At 32.0% G+C, this 16,817-nt stretch overlaps 1 protein-coding gene across 1 annotated transcript; it reads right to left on the bottom strand.

The window, feature by feature from the left end:
• Window positions 1–6,485: 6,485 nt before the first annotated feature.
• LOC25495583 (pentatricopeptide repeat-containing protein At1g09900) lies at window positions 6,486–11,039 on the bottom strand. Its single transcript, XM_013595807.3, has 4 exons — window positions 9,509–11,039; window positions 7,611–9,419; window positions 7,383–7,496; window positions 6,486–6,790 (listed from the first exon to the last, which is right to left on the bottom strand). Exon 1 carries the CDS (start codon window positions 10,976–10,978, stop codon window positions 9,632–9,634), a length of 1,347 nt encoding a protein of 448 aa, XP_013451261.1. The 5' UTR covers window positions 10,979–11,039; the 3' UTR covers window positions 6,486–6,790; window positions 7,383–7,496; window positions 7,611–9,419; window positions 9,509–9,631.
• Between the last annotated feature and the right edge of the window lie 5,778 nt (window positions 11,040–16,817).

Below are 16,817 nucleotides of genomic sequence, written 5' to 3' on the forward strand. Positions count from 1 at the left end.
AAAAATCAACGGTATTAGACTTCGACGGAAACCAATATATGTGAAAGGGTGTGTTTACTCTTTTCACACTATCCAAGTAAAAGTCATTGTGAGCTACCAGCAATGCAAGATCATGCATCAATTCGTGCATCTTGAAACTAACAAGATTGCCATATTTATCAAACTTTTCATCTAGGAAAAACGATTTCTTTAAACGAGTGTTAACAAATTCATTGCCCACATCCTCCATTTGTTCACTACTACAATAATGGCATTTAGTAACACTTAAAAATTGTAACTTAATCAAGAAAAATGTTACTAATTAAATTTAGTAACACTCGAACATTGTTAGGTAAAGTCCATGTTACTAAAGAGTTTTAGTTACATTTTATAGTATTATCTATTATCTATAACAATTAAAAAGTGTCGCAAATGTTATATTATTGTAACACTTCTTGTATCACTAGTAACAATAAAATAGTGTTACGTTTATAAATTTTGAGAAGTTGTAAAAAGTGTCGCAAAATTGTCTAAACTAAAGTTTCTTGAATCTACCAAATTTTTCTTTACTTAGACTTCATTCATATTTGAATTAACCAATATTAGATACAAGTTTTAATAACAAGTTTGAATTACATACTCTAAAATTTTCCCCCTTCACCGTTCTTATTCTTGCATAATGAAAATGAATTGTGCAACACAATTAGAACTATGCAACACAATTTGAATGACATACTAAAACGATTAGAAGTTTTCATCCAATGTAACATCTATGTACTCTATAAAATATCCCACTGCACTGTTCTTATTCATCCAACCATATTATCAGCCGTCCATTTTGTTTTCTGCTTGATTATTTTTGCTCCAAGTTGTTGACACTCTACAAATTTATTTTCCTCGTCTTTCTTCTTCAAATCTTCTTGCATCCTTTTACAGTATTCAACTTTTTGTCCTGCCAAAATAGACAATATAATGCATGCTTAAGCAGTGGTCACATATAAACTATAAGATAGTCACAGGTCATTAGTTGAGCTGGGAACATAAATTATGCAACAATTATACATAACCAAGAGTAAGAACTGATGCAGTACCTAAAGATTCAACAAGCTATACCTAACACTCTAAATCAAAAGGGCAGCATCCAACTGTTATACTAATATTCCAAATCAAAAGTTGGTTGTACAAAACTGATATCATACATGTAAGCTAGTAATATCCAAATAACTATGTTGAATGGACTGAGAAGACAATTTTGAATATATGCCAAAAACAACTCCCAAGTTAATCCATACTTCACAATGTCATCATGAAGCTCTTAGAGATCAAAATCAACCAGCAAAATTGGTTCTAGCATGACAAAACATAAGTTCAATCTCATGTATAATAGGTCTGAAATAAAGCTTAATTACCAAACTTCAGCTACTCGAGACTCTAGTTATGTTATTAGAATTTGAACACAATAGGAATTCGGCGGATTCTCAAGCATATCATGATCCTTCTCAACTTTGATTTTTTTGGCCTTGTGTTCTTTTGACTTGCTACCTTGGTATTCAGTTTAAAAATATAGAGTGAGTATTCAATTTAGCTACCCAAACAAATGGAACTTTGCTACCCAGTCATTCTACACTTTTACATAATCAAACTAAATTATTTTCTACATAATCAAACAACAAAACATTTAAAAAGAATAAACGAGTACCGGTTAATTTCTTTGGTATATACTAATCAACAACAACTTCATGTTTGAGGATTGGAGGTAACCCTCTGCCATCCATAATAGAATCAACTCGTTCTTTTCGATTTCATAACACTTGGGATTCAAAGAGCAATAGGCGAAACATTGCTTCAATGGGTGCGAAAGGTCTTGGTAACTCCGTCTTAGAGAGGACATGATACAATTCTTCTCTTCACCCATACTCCAGATGTCTCTTCCTTCACAAGCATGAACACAAGCATAAACCCATACTGCAGTTTTGATTGCTAGCGGTGTTTTGGAAAAAGGTTGCAGCATTTTAAGGTGTCTTTCTCGTAACTGTCTATAGACGGCAATGCCAACTTCTTCAACAAGCTAAAGGAATCTTCATAACTTAATCCCTTCAAATGAAATAGAGAGTTGACTCCAATTTCCTCGGCCACAATTCTACAACGAGTTGTCAATAGAAATCTTAGTTTCGCAAGCCACCCCACACATCAAAGAACTTGTGAGTTGATTCCATTTTTCACAAGTCAAGTTTCAGACATCGTCCAACACCAACAAATACCTTGTAACGAACAAGAAGCGAGTGTTGTTCGAATGGTTCTCGTTGATCATTGATATCATCTCCAAATAAAGCTTGTAAGATTTGCTTCGCAAAAGCTTGGATATCGAATGAGTAAGAAACATGAAACCAAACTTGGTTTTCAAATAAGCCTTTGACCTTAGCATCATTGTACACCATTTGAGCAAGAGTAGTCTTGCCTATATATACCACCAAGACCAACAATAGCAACAGAGGAAATAACATTAACATTGGAGTCTTGTTCAAGCAACATGCTTACCATCTTCATTTTCTCATCAGTTCTACCAATAATAATATGATCAGATTCTAAGCAATTAGAACTGGTTGTTATCAGACGTACACAGATCTTTGGTCCTCCTCCTTGGCTTAAATTGAACAAATTTTCCATGATAACACGAAAATCCTTTTGCATGTTGTTCATTTGACGACGAACTTGGAAGCGAGAAACAAGTGAATTTGATGATAAAGAGAAGAAATCAAGAACCTTTGGATGATAGGGTTTCAACAAAATATGATTAGCTATAACTATAAGCTCGAAATAGTTTATATCCTTTTTTTTTGCCATATCTTATCTTATTATCCTTTTACTAAATAATAAATCATTAGAAATTGAATCTTATGTTGAGTGCTTCGTGGTCATTTTGAAGGGTTATCTTATTATAAATTTATCTATGAACAATCTCATCTTCTTTTTTTTTGGTCATGTCTTATCTTATTTTACTCCCTCCGGTTCTTAATATAAAAGAAGTTTTTTTTTTAGGTTCATTGAATAAATGATGTATTTAGTTTACATTGTAGTCCAAATACATTAATTATTCAATGAACCTAAAAAAGATTCTTCTCTTATATTTAGGACCAGAGGGAGTATTATACAAACCTCCTTTTTTTTACACATAGTGGATCTTATGTTGAGTGCTTCTTGTGAGATTTTTGGATGAGATCCAACATAATCAAAGAGGAAACTCGAAAGGGGTTTTGGGTTGAGGGATTTGTAGTGGGAATTGAGGATCTGGAAACACCTTGGAGAGTGAAAATCATTCGAGGGTTGAGAGATTGGAAAACGAGGTTGAAATTAGTGTTTTCTATTATATATCTCTTGAAGCTAATTTCTTATATATCCTCTTTGTATATCTTGTAAGGATTACTTGATAACATATTGGAGAGTTGATCTCTCCCCCATATGTAGGTCAATTTGACCGAATTCTGTATCCAAGACTGACATGTATTTGTTCATATACTCTCTTTATCTAGTTTTTCGGCTATGATTATGGATTTTCGGTATACATAGGTTCCTATATTTACTCTTGGTAGAATGTTGGTGCTTAGACTGTTTGGTTGTTTGTTGTCATTGCTATTTGATCCACATCTTTGTTCTTGTTGATTTTGACAAAATTCACAATAGTTTAGATGAAGAAACTTGAAGGTATATATTGATTTTGATATGTTTAGATGTGCTTGAATACAATGATTTTGTTTTTAAAAATATTGAATATGATTTTAAGCTAAAATTTAGAGTGTTTTCCTTTGCAATTACAATTATAGATCAAATCATTTTTACATGAATAAATAAACATAATTATATTATATTCAAGACTTATTTTCCCCTTTGATATCTTGAGCATCACGATTGTGCAATTTTAGCCTGCATTTATTATAGCAATTTTGACCCTTTATATTGTTCCTCTTAAGCTTTGTTTGCGAGTTTGGAGGGGAGGGGAAGGCTTTGAGGGGTGGAAAATGGACAAATCTTTCAAAAAAATTAAAAGAGTAGTTTTTTAGAGAATGATAAATTAATGCATATGATTACTATATTTTTAATTTTAAAAATAATATAACAACTTAGAGTAAATTTAAAGAATTCGTCCTCGTGAGTTTAACTTAGTTGGTAGACATAACACATAAATGTGCAAGATTCGAGGTTCAAACCCGGGCCACCACCAAAAAAAAAAAAAAGAATTCATATAAACCCCCCAAAACTCTCCTCCAATACAATTTTTTAGTTCCCTAAATAAGGAGAGTTTAGTGTAATAATGAAGAAAAGTTAACCCTCCAAAGTCCTCCCCTCTCATTTCCCTCTATTTTTTCTACTTAATCGTTCCTTTTTTCTCAAACTTTTCCCTCCAAATTCACAAACAAAACCTTAGTAATTTGGTAGACTCCTCCCAAGTTTTTCAAATATTTAAGCTAAAGTGAGATCATTTATTGACCTAATAGCCAAGTCTAATAACCAAAGCGACTTTTATTTAAAATAAAAAACAGAAAACGGTAAAATCAAGCTAGTATATTTTAGAGCGAATTTGATAAAAAATAATAATATTCCTTAAAAAAAAAAATATGAGAGCCAATAAAATCCCTAATTAGGTTTCAAACTTTTTGGCCTTTTTTTTTTGTTTTTAATTAATATTTGAGAAAAGTCGCGGTGGATATGAGACATGTGTGACACAACGGTAAACGACGAGATTTTAGTGTAAATTTGAAAAGTATAAGAAATCTAATCATGGGCGGATTTACCGCCCAGGCTCATCGGCAGATCTTCTCTTAGACCCATTGAGCCATGGCATCTCCCAGTTTTTCTATATACATGATATCTAGAGTAATAGAGATTGAAGTTTTCCTCTGTCTCGGTAGTTAGGAACTGCAATTCTCTTCTACATGTCCCTTGTTCGAGTAATCCTACCTCCTCTCTTTTTTATATTTCTATTATATTTTTAATTGTATTAAAAAATAAAATAAAAAATAAAAAAAATAAAAAAAAACATGCTTGAGAGGGAATCGGACACTGCACCAAAAACTAACCACTGCACCAGTTAATTATCTCAATGATAGTTTGCAACGTCTAAATATATTCCATAAATTTTGGGGCAATTTCCGTATCTAAATTCATCCTATCACTAACTAAATGGTTGTCATCGCATGTTTTCTACTTTTACCAACGGATAAAACGTAGGTAATTTTAAGAAGACCATTTTAAAAATATTATGGACATCTACCTACGGCAGCAAAGGCCAAAATCTCGATGTGTTACGGGCAAGGACGGATCTAGATATTTGGGATATGTTTGACTAAAATTACAAAGAAACAATAATGCAAATTATATTAAAAAAAAATAACAAGGTTTGATACAATACATTACAATGAAAATCGTCTCCTATCCATTTATTGAAATTGAGCTAAAATGACATCATTGCTAATTGTTAAAAGATCATCTCTTTCTATATATAAGTTATAAGACAGTAATTCAGCCATTGTTCATCCACTTTGTTACATGGTGGACTCTTCACAACTTTAAACACGTTCAACACTTGCAGTTGCTACCGGCAAGAGCAAAGTCAACTTCAAAAGCTTATAAATCATAGCAAATGTGTTGTACTTATTTGTTTTCACAAGTTTTACACGAAGATCTGAAAGCCCTTTCAACTTAGCAAATTTAGGGCCAGATTGAAAATTTATAACATAATTTTTAAGTTGATGGTGTAACGCCACTTTCGACATATCTATAAAATCATTTGGATAAAACTCAATCATCTTCAATAATTTGTTCACAGGATATGAAATATTGGATGTTTTCTGGTTGTTGTTACATATTGTGTTTTATTTTATTTTTAAAATTAAATTAAATTTAAAAAATATATAAAAAATTAAAAAAAGGAATTGCATGTGTGGCTAAACCACACATAAACTAATTGTGGATCCGCCCTTGGTTGGAGGCCAAAAGTTTGATTAAACTTATAATCATGGTATGTTTGGTTCTACTCTAACAAGGGATAAAATTGACTCTAGAGATGTAAAATTGATTGACATTTTTAAATGTGTTGAGAAAACCCAAGATGAAGAAAATACATAACAGGATCAAAACGTAAAAAAAGAATGTGAAAATTCCAAAACAAGAGGAAAAAACCGTGATTGTTGTCTGATGACAAGAAGAAAATAAACCTATGTGAAAATTTCTTTTTTTAGAGAAAACTCTATGTACTGTAACAATTTTCAAATAAACTTTTTTTTAAAAAAAATATATAATAATCTATGTGAAAATTGTTACACAACATCGAGTTTTCTCTCAAACACCAACAATTATTATTGAAAGATATGTTGTTTGATGGTATTTTAGGAGAAACTAATTTGAGACGAGATGAGGATAGGTGTGCCATAAAATTTAAGGAGTAAACAACTATTCTAATTAATGCCTCTAAAAAAAAGAAAAAATAAATAAATAAATAAATCTCAGAATATTACAATTATAAACTTGGAATATGCAAAAATTTAATGGTGTAAAAGTTCTTGACAAAGCATAACACATTGCCAACCACATAAAATTTTAAGCATGAGAGTAGCTTCTGGCTACCAGAGAGGAATGGTGACTTTTTTTATTTTTTTTAAGAAGTCAAACTAATCCACCGAAATTGACATCGAGTAGGGTCCGGAACATGGTACCATTTAATTCAGCACAATCCAAATTTTGAGTAACACAGTTACAGAAACTAACCAGCTTTCTCATAAGATAGATAGATTAGACATATCTCGAGACCTGTCATCTGCACCAACAATTTATCTTTTTCAAAATCAAATAGTCTTCTTTTCTTAATCCTTTCCTCAAAGATTAATGGCACATATTAACACTACTTTTGAGTTTCAGGAGGGAGTAGGATTAAATAAATTTAACATGCAGAAAATCTTATTTTTGGATCAGCTAATTTAAGAAGTACATCAACAATCAAGGTTTACGGTTACCCCGCTAGTTGCAGCCCGACTACATAAATCAACCATTGGTAGACTTACAAAAATCCGGAGAGTTAAAGATAAACAAAAATGGTGAAGGAGATTCTGTAGTAAGAAAAAAACTAGTAGAGTTCATGGTTAGGTTAGCTTAACCTGTTATTACTTGAACCAATCACAATATCTAAGTTTGGGTTTGGTCGAGTTCATGTGTATTTTTTACCAAAACTATAAAAGTAAATTGGTTTGGTTCGGTTTCCGAGTTCATCACTAGAAAAAATCTGTATTTTTTTCTCTCCAACATTTTGCACTTACAAAAACGCAGTCAATAACAAAGAATTACGCTCAATGCTCTAAGTTAAAAACATATTCCAAAGATCTCTGAAACTTAAAAATTACATGCAATATTACCCTTCAAGGACATGAATGCATCCTCTTTGCAGAAAGCAGTTCTGTTAGATAGATCTAATTTTTCAACCAAATACATTTTCCCATGTGACATGTACACTGCAGCTTCATATATACCTGAATAGAGTAAAACATGAATATACTCTAAGTCAGTGAAAACAAACATAAGCCAGGTCGTTTATACCTGAATAGAGTAAAACATGAATATACCAGTAGTAAGGAAATCAATACCTGAAAGAAAGCTTTGCTTTCTCCAATCTCTTAAAGGACTTTCTTCCCCCCCTTTTTTTTTTGAATAAGCCAAACTACCCTACCGAAATTGGCACCGGAGAGAATCGAACCTGAGACCTTGAGAGGAGCACACTCCAAGGTCTAAAGTCAACACCACCAGGCCAACCCAAGTTGATTACTTTTTTCCCCCTTATCAAAGACTGTATTAAGTTAATAGATATTGACTACTTGTGAAGGTAATTTCTGAAACTGAGAGATTATCATGAGTAAAAAACAAATACTCATAAAAAGTCTCCAAATATTTCTAAGAGCTCATATATGAAGAAGTCAACTACACCAGACACACAATAAACTTGATTCTTTTCAAGTCTTGTCATATACATCATGAACCATGTAGTTACACTTCCATATTCTAGAACAGGGAAAATGTTACCTTGGAAAATGGTCAGCAGCGCTGTGGACAGTCGATGACACAATTAACTTGGATGGTCAACGCGGCACCGCTGTTACCTTGGAGTCTTTGGACAGTCGACACAAGGTGCTGAAAACTGTAACTCCACAGATCGACAGTGCAGTCGAGTTACACATAGCTCAAATGTTTTTTAAGCACCCTGCGCTGTATATATGCTAGACATTTTTTGCCAAAGATATCTTTATGATGGACAAAGATACATATATGCTCTACTCTGAAAACCAAAAGCTATAAAAGATACATTTTAATAAAAGATTCAAACATACTAGCCAATGCAAGAGAATACTAAAGATAATATCTTATGTACTACACTGCTACAATTCAAAATAGAGATTTTCCTTATGATTGGTAAAGGGAGTCGAGATCATAAAATGTGAGATTGTGACACTGATTGAAATATTCTGTAAAATTCATAAAAGCCGCATACATAAATGTGTGTATCAGTGCATGTGTCCGTGTGTGCACATCATAAGTTTGAGTTACTGCATGAAGAAGCTACTCAAATCATGAAAGGTGTGTAAGAGAGAAATTTAAATAACAGGTTCATTTCTAAATCAAATTGTTTATACAGTGTTTGTTATAACCCCTCACCCTATCCCCTAGATATAACAATTAGCATTAAATGGTTTGATGGTATATACAATACTGTTTGTGGTGCCAAAAACACACTTGCCACAGATGGAAACGACAAATATACTATCTGGACCAACATTACACAGTAATATATAAATACAAACGAAACAAGGCTAACAATATTTGCAAGATAGAATGCATACAACAACAACCAAGCCTTTTCCCACCAAGTGGGGTCGACTACATGAATCAAATATTACACGAAAGATGCACAATTTTTCTTTTCGGTCCAATTCTGCTACAAAAAAAAAAAATATCAATATCAAGATCTCATTTTACTTATCATGCTTATTGGTTACAGTGAGTAGGAAACAAGAAAAATGGAGCTATAGAATTTGAGACAAATGATCCAAAGGGAAGAGACATTATGTTAAGCAGGACAAGATTAACCATTTCTATTATTTTCAGGGAAAAAAAATTAAACGAAAAATACTTGTTTTGGCAAAATTGAGGCGGGACAAGTATGCATAGCCCCCATCTACATGCATTATTTTCAACTCGTGTCAACAAGACTAAACTTTCTTCCTTCTATAGACTACATTGAGCCTCGTTTGCAATTAAATCATTCAGAGATAGCTCTTTTATAGATTTCTTCTAAAAATTTCTTCACTCTTTCTCTACCCGTTTTAGCCGGACTATCTTTCATTCGATTGAGGAGCCTCTATGTCTCGTTCTCGTATGTCCAAACCACATTATGTCAGCTTCTGTCATCATTAAAACATCAAGAACATAGTCACAAAGAGACCAGTTTTCTTAGTACTTGTAACAGCACCTAGAACAGAATAGCAAATACCTGAATAGTAGCAAAAGATTGAAACAAACATCAATGCCTGAACCCCTCTGGACGCAGAGTAGCTATTGAGCGAACCCCGAATGACGGTACAAAAACATGTCACACAAAATCCAGCATCTTTGTTCACTTTTCAATCAAGCTCGTGTATCTTCTAGATAACTCCAAAGACAAATCTGTTTTATTTTTCTTCTCAAAATATTTTCTTATCTTCATATACACCGAATAATTAGGTTTAAGACCCTTATCCATCATCTCATGAAGAATCCTTTGAGAAAGTAAAACACTTCCTTTCTTAAAATGAAGAGAAGCAAGTAAGGTATAGTTTTCATTGCTGGAATAACTATTCTTACCAGCACAAACAACCACATACTCATGCGCTTCATCGTATTTTCCCAATTCAAAATAACACTTTATCACCGCAGCATGAGTTAAACTACATGGTTCAACACCCTTCAAAGTCATTTTATCAATAAACTTCAAAGCCAAATCAATTTGACCATGCTTACATAACAAACGAATAATTGTATCAAACGTAAACTCTTTCGATAAACCATTTTCATTTTCCATCGTCTCAAGAACTTGACAAGCCTCAGCAAAGTTACCAATCTTGAATAAACAACTAATCAACAAATTGTAAGTACTTCCATTTGGTTCAACACCGATTTTCTTCATCTTCTCTACCAAATCAACTACTCTTTCGTAATCACCTCTCTTGCATATCATCCTCAATAAAAAGTTATAACGATCAACGTTCCTCCCAGCTTCTCCTATCACAAACTCCGCTACATCAAAAATACCCGAAAAACTCAACAACTCTATCAAAACCTTAACACCAGAACTTTGACACACACCACCAACCTCTTTAAGCACATTCACAATCCTCACAATATCCATTCTAGAATCCTCATCCAACCATAAAACAACCAAAAACCTAAATGCCCTTCTCCCCAAACACACCCTTTTCGAGTTAAAATCCCTCAAAATCGGAACCATAGCATCAAAATCCCTTAACAAACCACAATTATCAACAACACAACAACCAATCTCAGGATCACAACAAAGCTCAGGATGTGAAACATTAAGCCAATGAAAAAACATCAATGCTGAAACTCTTTGACTAGCTAATGCATCAAAAATGTAAATAACTGAAGCCATAGACAATGAAACATTCATCATATTTAACCTATGTTCTAAACCATTATCACCTTCAATAACCATTGCAATTATTTGAGAAACTTGTTTTGAAGTAGCATATGGTTTATTCTTGTAAGAAGAATAAGGGTATGAAGAAAAGTACCTTGGAGTGTGAAATTGAAAACAATCATGAAAAGGGGTTGTGAGAGAGTGAAATGGGAATGACCCAGATGAAGAAAGTGAAGAACTTTGTGATTGGAAATGCAAAAGGGTCGTTGAAAATGGGGTTTTTGAGAAAAACCTGCAAATTTTGCAGAGGTTTTGAATCCTTCTCATAGGAGCAGAGTGACGAGGTTGTTGTCGAAATCTAAGGTAACCAAGGTAACAAAACTTGTGTGTTTGGTTTTTCTGAATTTTGGGCTTTGCATTTTGCAGTAGTTTTTCTTTCAGAAAATTTTATCCTACACCCCTTTATTTATATCCTTACCCCCAATAATTTATCCAAACTACCCATTTTACACTCACCTCTACATTTATAGCTTTTCAGCAATATTTTGGTTTTTTTTTTAAATAAACATAAATTGGTTGAAGTATTATATGATCATTTATCATGTTGTAATTTCTATTTTTAAAATATCAATTATATTTCAAAATATACACTTCACCATTCAAAACTCTTCCCTCCAAAGCCCTCTCCCAACAGACCACTAAGCTTTGTTAGCTAGTTTCGGATGGCTTTAGAAAAAAGTAAATGAATAAATGGGAGAAATAGAAGACATTGAGAGAAGAGGATTTTGGGGGGTTTATTATTTTTCATAATACAAAATCTTTTTAATGTGGGAAATTAAAAAATTATATTAGAGGATGATTTTAGAGGGTTTTATATGAATTCATCAAATGAAATCTATACTGTTATATATTCTTAAAATTAAAAATTATATTAATTATAAGCATTCATTTATCATTCTCTAAAAAAATACTCTTTCAAAAAGTATGAAAAATTTCTCCATTTTTCCATATATTCCCGCAATACGGATGTTACAGAATTTGGAAGCATTATCAAGGCTTGTAGAGAGTAGTTTTCAACTTCTTTTGCAAACTCCAGAGTTGAGTTTATTAGGCGACAAGCGAATGCGGCAACTCATGCTTTGGCTAGAGAAGCCACTTCCTTAACTAGTCTCTCTACTTATTATGTAATCATAAGTTGTATTGAAACTATTATCATTAATGAAATGTTATAAGCAACTTTCTTTCAAAAAAAAAAAAATTCTATATCCCCTCTTCTACGTTGAACCAAACTGACCTTAAAAAAAATTGTATGCTCCAACAAAAACTTCCAATTTTTTCATTACTTAACAATTTCTCTTAAATGTCGATCAAAATGTCATCTAAGCACAGCTCGGTTAGTAGCTGTAAATACAATTTTATACAGGGGTTGAGGTTCGAATCATACACTCTCTACTTCTCTACGTTTAAAATGTGTGAGCTCTCAACTACTATACTATTTGATCCAAAAAAATGTCGTTCAAAATAGACTCTTTGGAAGAAGAACTAAAACATTTCTGAAAATCATCTTTAACATTAATATTTTGAATGACCAATATGGACATTTTCTATTTTTTAAACACATGGACCACATGTTAGTCTAGCATTACGGTCACCACTTAATTAGTGTATTGAAGAATTGTACTCAGAAGAAAAAAGAAGAAAAGAGTTGTACTCAAATGTACCAATTTTGTAACGGGATAACCAACACAACAAGGACAATGACAATTACCGTTATTTCCTTTATCAAATACTATTCAATATTGGAATGATCAAACTCATGATGGATTGAGAATTGTGACAAAAGGCAAAAGAAGAAAAAAGGGGGAATTTAAGAGTTGATGATTTATTTGTACTAAGAAAGTAAAATTTCAGTAACGTACTAAGTCAAAAGCATTAATACAAATGATAAGACAGTTTGATGATTGTTTTAAAAACAACATGGTGTGGTCTGTTGTGTAATTGTAAGAGACAAATGTTTGATTTTTTTTAACATGTAAAAATTTGATTTCTTGATTGTTGTAATAAAAAACATGTATAGGGAGATTTTATTATTTGATTTTAGTCTCTAAAGTAGTGTTTAAATTTCATTTTTTTGTACATTTTAGAATACAAAATGATTTATTAAACCAATATAATCAATTTCATTTAATATTTTTTTCATTTGATAATAAAGCCAATTGATTTAATATTAATTTATTCAAACAATATTAATTTTATTTTTAAAAATAGTATGCTATAATACCTTTTTATTAAATAAATTTATACTTTTATATGTTTAAGACAATTTTATCTTGCTGGTTTGAGGACCAGAAGGTTGGAGGGATCTACTTGTGTGCAATAAATATATAGCAGCTGAAATATCTCTCTCAATAATAATTATTTGTGCTGTACATGATGAATATCATTTAAATTTTCACTAGCCAGCAAGTAATTTTTTTTTTTTTTGGATGTACTATATATCACCTAAATGAAATTTGAACCCCTTATATAGATTTCATATTTTAGTTTGATTTAAACTGAATTTTAAGAAAATTAAAAAAAATGCATAAAGGTTTTGTCCAACAAAATAGGAATGATAATTTGATTTTAGATCTAGTATTAATAAATAAATAATAAACAAACACATTCAAGTATTAAATTTTGAGTTAGAGATATAACAATATTGTGATGTCATCGATTTCAAACTATATATGCTGATCAATTATGAGTGTAAGATCAATTGTATTCATCATTTCATTTGCAGTTGTGCTCAAGAACAACCTCATGTGGTTCCTTTTTTGTTTTTTGGTTACACCATGTGGTTCCTTAAACCATCATGATACTGGTCATGGCCTTGCATCGAAGTATATCATTAATGCATATATTAAAACATACAACCAGGAACAATGTTGGGTCGGGGTTAGACTTCTACAATGTAGGTAAGGTAATTCATATATGATCGAAAAAAATATTTACATTTAGCGTCTAACACATTTCGACTGTTATTCATAGATATAACTTGTTTAAGAGGGGTATTCTTGGTCATGAGGGACATCGGATTGTGCTTGGTGTGTGGGAATGATAAAGGAGGAAGATCATCTTTTTTATAGGTGTGGTTTTGCCGGATCGGTTTGGTATCATATTTTCAAGTAGGTGAGTCTACGGGTATGATTTTACCCGTAAACATTATCATTCTCTTTGATTATTTCTACTCCTCTAATTTTAAGCATCGGAAAGGGCTAATGTGAATTTGGCAAACAACAGTCTAAAAAATTTGGGACTTAAGAAATAGAATTATCTTTTCTGCGAAGAATCCAAATATTGACGGAGACGGGGTTACTAATCTTCACAAGTAATTTAGTTGTTCGATTCGTGTTGATTCAACAAAAAAAGAAGGGAAATATAGAGTGGACGATTTATCTTCTTTTTACCGAATCAACATTAATCACGTCTTTTATTTTTAATTTTTTAAGAAGCTATGGGAAGAATCGAACATAAGACCTCAGAAAGGAGCACAATTCTAATCTCAAGCCAATACCACCAGACCAACCCGAATAGGTTAATCACGTCATTGTCTGAGTAATAGTGCGTAACATCGGTTATCGAGTAATTTTCAAACCTAGGTCCACTATAAACCATATCATATGTCACCATTCTAGCAATTGTCCTTCAAACTTAGTGTTGTTATGGAGCCATATCTCACTGGAAAGTGGCATAGTGAGCATTAATTTTAATGTTGGCTGTGTAACTGAAGGAGGAGGAGGGGTCCGGTGAGTTTGCAATAACCCAATGTTCCCTTTGGCGTTGCATAATTCAGCGCATAAAAAACTGCACCAAAAGTACTTGTGAATGGTCTTGAGTATCCTCAACGAAACAGTTTCGATCATAACTAGAAAAGGACCAAAAATTGGAAATTTGTAATGATGCATTTCTTACTTGACCTTGATTGATTCTTACTGTGTGAAGACTTGATCATGTAGGACCCTACACATAGACATAATGTTGAAATAAAACCAAGCACTATGAAGTGTATGAGAGAATGGTTCAGCAATTTGAAGATTTTTTGAGAGCTTGTGTCTAGAAAGATACTACCAAATTACCAATTAGGGGGAATGGATCCTCTCATATTAAATGAGAGTCCATCGAAATCTTCACCTTCTATTACAAAAGAGAAAAAGAAATTTTATAAAAAGTATGATTTAAGCATAGAGATATACACACTTGAGAAAACATGAGAGAAAAAAACTAAGAATTCATTATTTATTGCATTTCAATGAACTATAATTAAAGTATGCATTTTCCTCCGTCTTAAATTAGGTATCTTCTCTTTGTTTTTTTTTTTTTGTCTAAAAGTACTTATCCCTTTAATATTTACTTATCTTCTTCCTTATTTATTGCATTTCAATGAACTATAATTATTCCACTAACTATAATTAATAAGAAAAGTTTAAATATTACACATTCTACCATTAAAATCAACACTATTAATTATTTTCTTAATAACCATGTAAAATTCAAATGAGATTATTAATTTGAGACGAAGGGAATAAGAAACTAAAAAGACAATGCATAACTAAATCATCTATCCAAACAAAGAAGAAAAGAGAACCATTCATTAAAAAAATGCAAGAGTAACCTCAACTCCTCCCCATAAACCATTCCCAAAAAACTGGTTTGATTTCTTCTACAACCTCCCCCATCAATGGATGCAAGACATTGAAAATTTTGTCATTTCTCGTTTTTCAAATAAGCCAAACAGTTAAATGTCAAATCTACATAACCTTCTTTGAACCCTTTCTGTGTGCTGGGAGAAAGACACGAACAACCACGGATCGGGGCATTGAGGTCAACTGCCCCCACTCGTCCATTATTGTTTAAGGTAATAGTCACTTTGTTTCTTGAATATGTAACTGGTAGCGACAATAGCCCCTTAATGTATCGAAATTTTAAAATAATCGCTGATTGTGCTATATGTTATTCAAATAATCTTTTACGTTAAAATATTTCATTAGTATTGTGATATTAGTCCATCAATATACGTACTTATGGTCATATTGATCTCTATAATCACTTACTTACTCTCATATTTGTCCCTATATGAGAAGAGTTAATGTTAATATTGATGGACTATTTTAACGTCAATGACTATTTTGACTAACAAATGAGTGCATATTCAAGGACTATTTTGAAAATTTGATATATTGAGGGACTATTATGCCTACTTGTTATACATTTAGGGACCAAAATGACTATTACCCTTTATTATTTTTAACCAATATATACTTAGATAATTATGCATTATGAACTTGCTTGCATGGTATTATTCTTGCCACGTTCTATATTCATAACACTGCGACAAACTATTAAACCAATACTTACATATATATCATTGAGATTTTTTATTTTTTTCTCTCTAGTTTTTATTATGTTTTAGCCCTTGTGCTTGTATTAGAATTAAATAATTAATTAGTGTTATTGGACGTAATAAATAATTAATATCTTGACGCTTAAAGTTGATTAATTGTATAATTAGGTAAGCATGTAACTTGAATTTGGTTTTTTCGGTTTGTGGTTGTAGTACCACTTGTACTAATTCCCGCTTGTGGATGTAGTAACGTTTGTACTCTTTTCCATCTGCAGTATTGTATAAAAAAAATTATTTAAATAAAAAATATATGTGTGATGATTATTGATATATGTAATATAATAAAATGTCATAATTATATTTTGATTATGAATGTCATTATAATATTATTAGTTTTAGTTATAGATTATGTAAATATTAAATAATGATATTTATGGTATGATAAATATCCTATTGCATGTGTGTTTGGGGTATCCGGAGGAGCGTCATGGATAATATGAGTCATTGTCCCATAACGAACAAAAGAGGAAGATATCACTGATCCATCCAACACTAAGGAATATATATGTGTGTGTGTCCAACATTTAGCCTATTCGTAGTTGATATAGAACTTCACCCCTCAAACGTGAATCCAACAATATTTCCCTCAAGTGTGAGTCGTCCACATCATATACTTGCACAAATATTATTACCAACATAACACGGCTTTTAACTACACAAGTAGAAAGATTTTCAAAACAAGAGTCCAATACCAAGATCCGCTCACATTCCACCATCAAGTCA

Source organism: Medicago truncatula, chromosome 6 (assembly GCF_003473485.1).
Source record: "Medicago truncatula cultivar Jemalong A17 chromosome 6, MtrunA17r5.0-ANR, whole genome shotgun sequence".
In the NCBI taxonomy this organism is placed as follows: Eukaryota; Viridiplantae; Streptophyta; class Magnoliopsida; order Fabales; family Fabaceae; genus Medicago; species Medicago truncatula.

What these genes read in the sequence shown, in the direction of transcription:
- LOC25495583 (XM_013595807.3), bottom strand. Translation starts at nt 10,978, where the DNA reads ATGAGAAGGATTCAAAACCTCTGCAAAATTTGCAGGTTTTTCTCAAAA.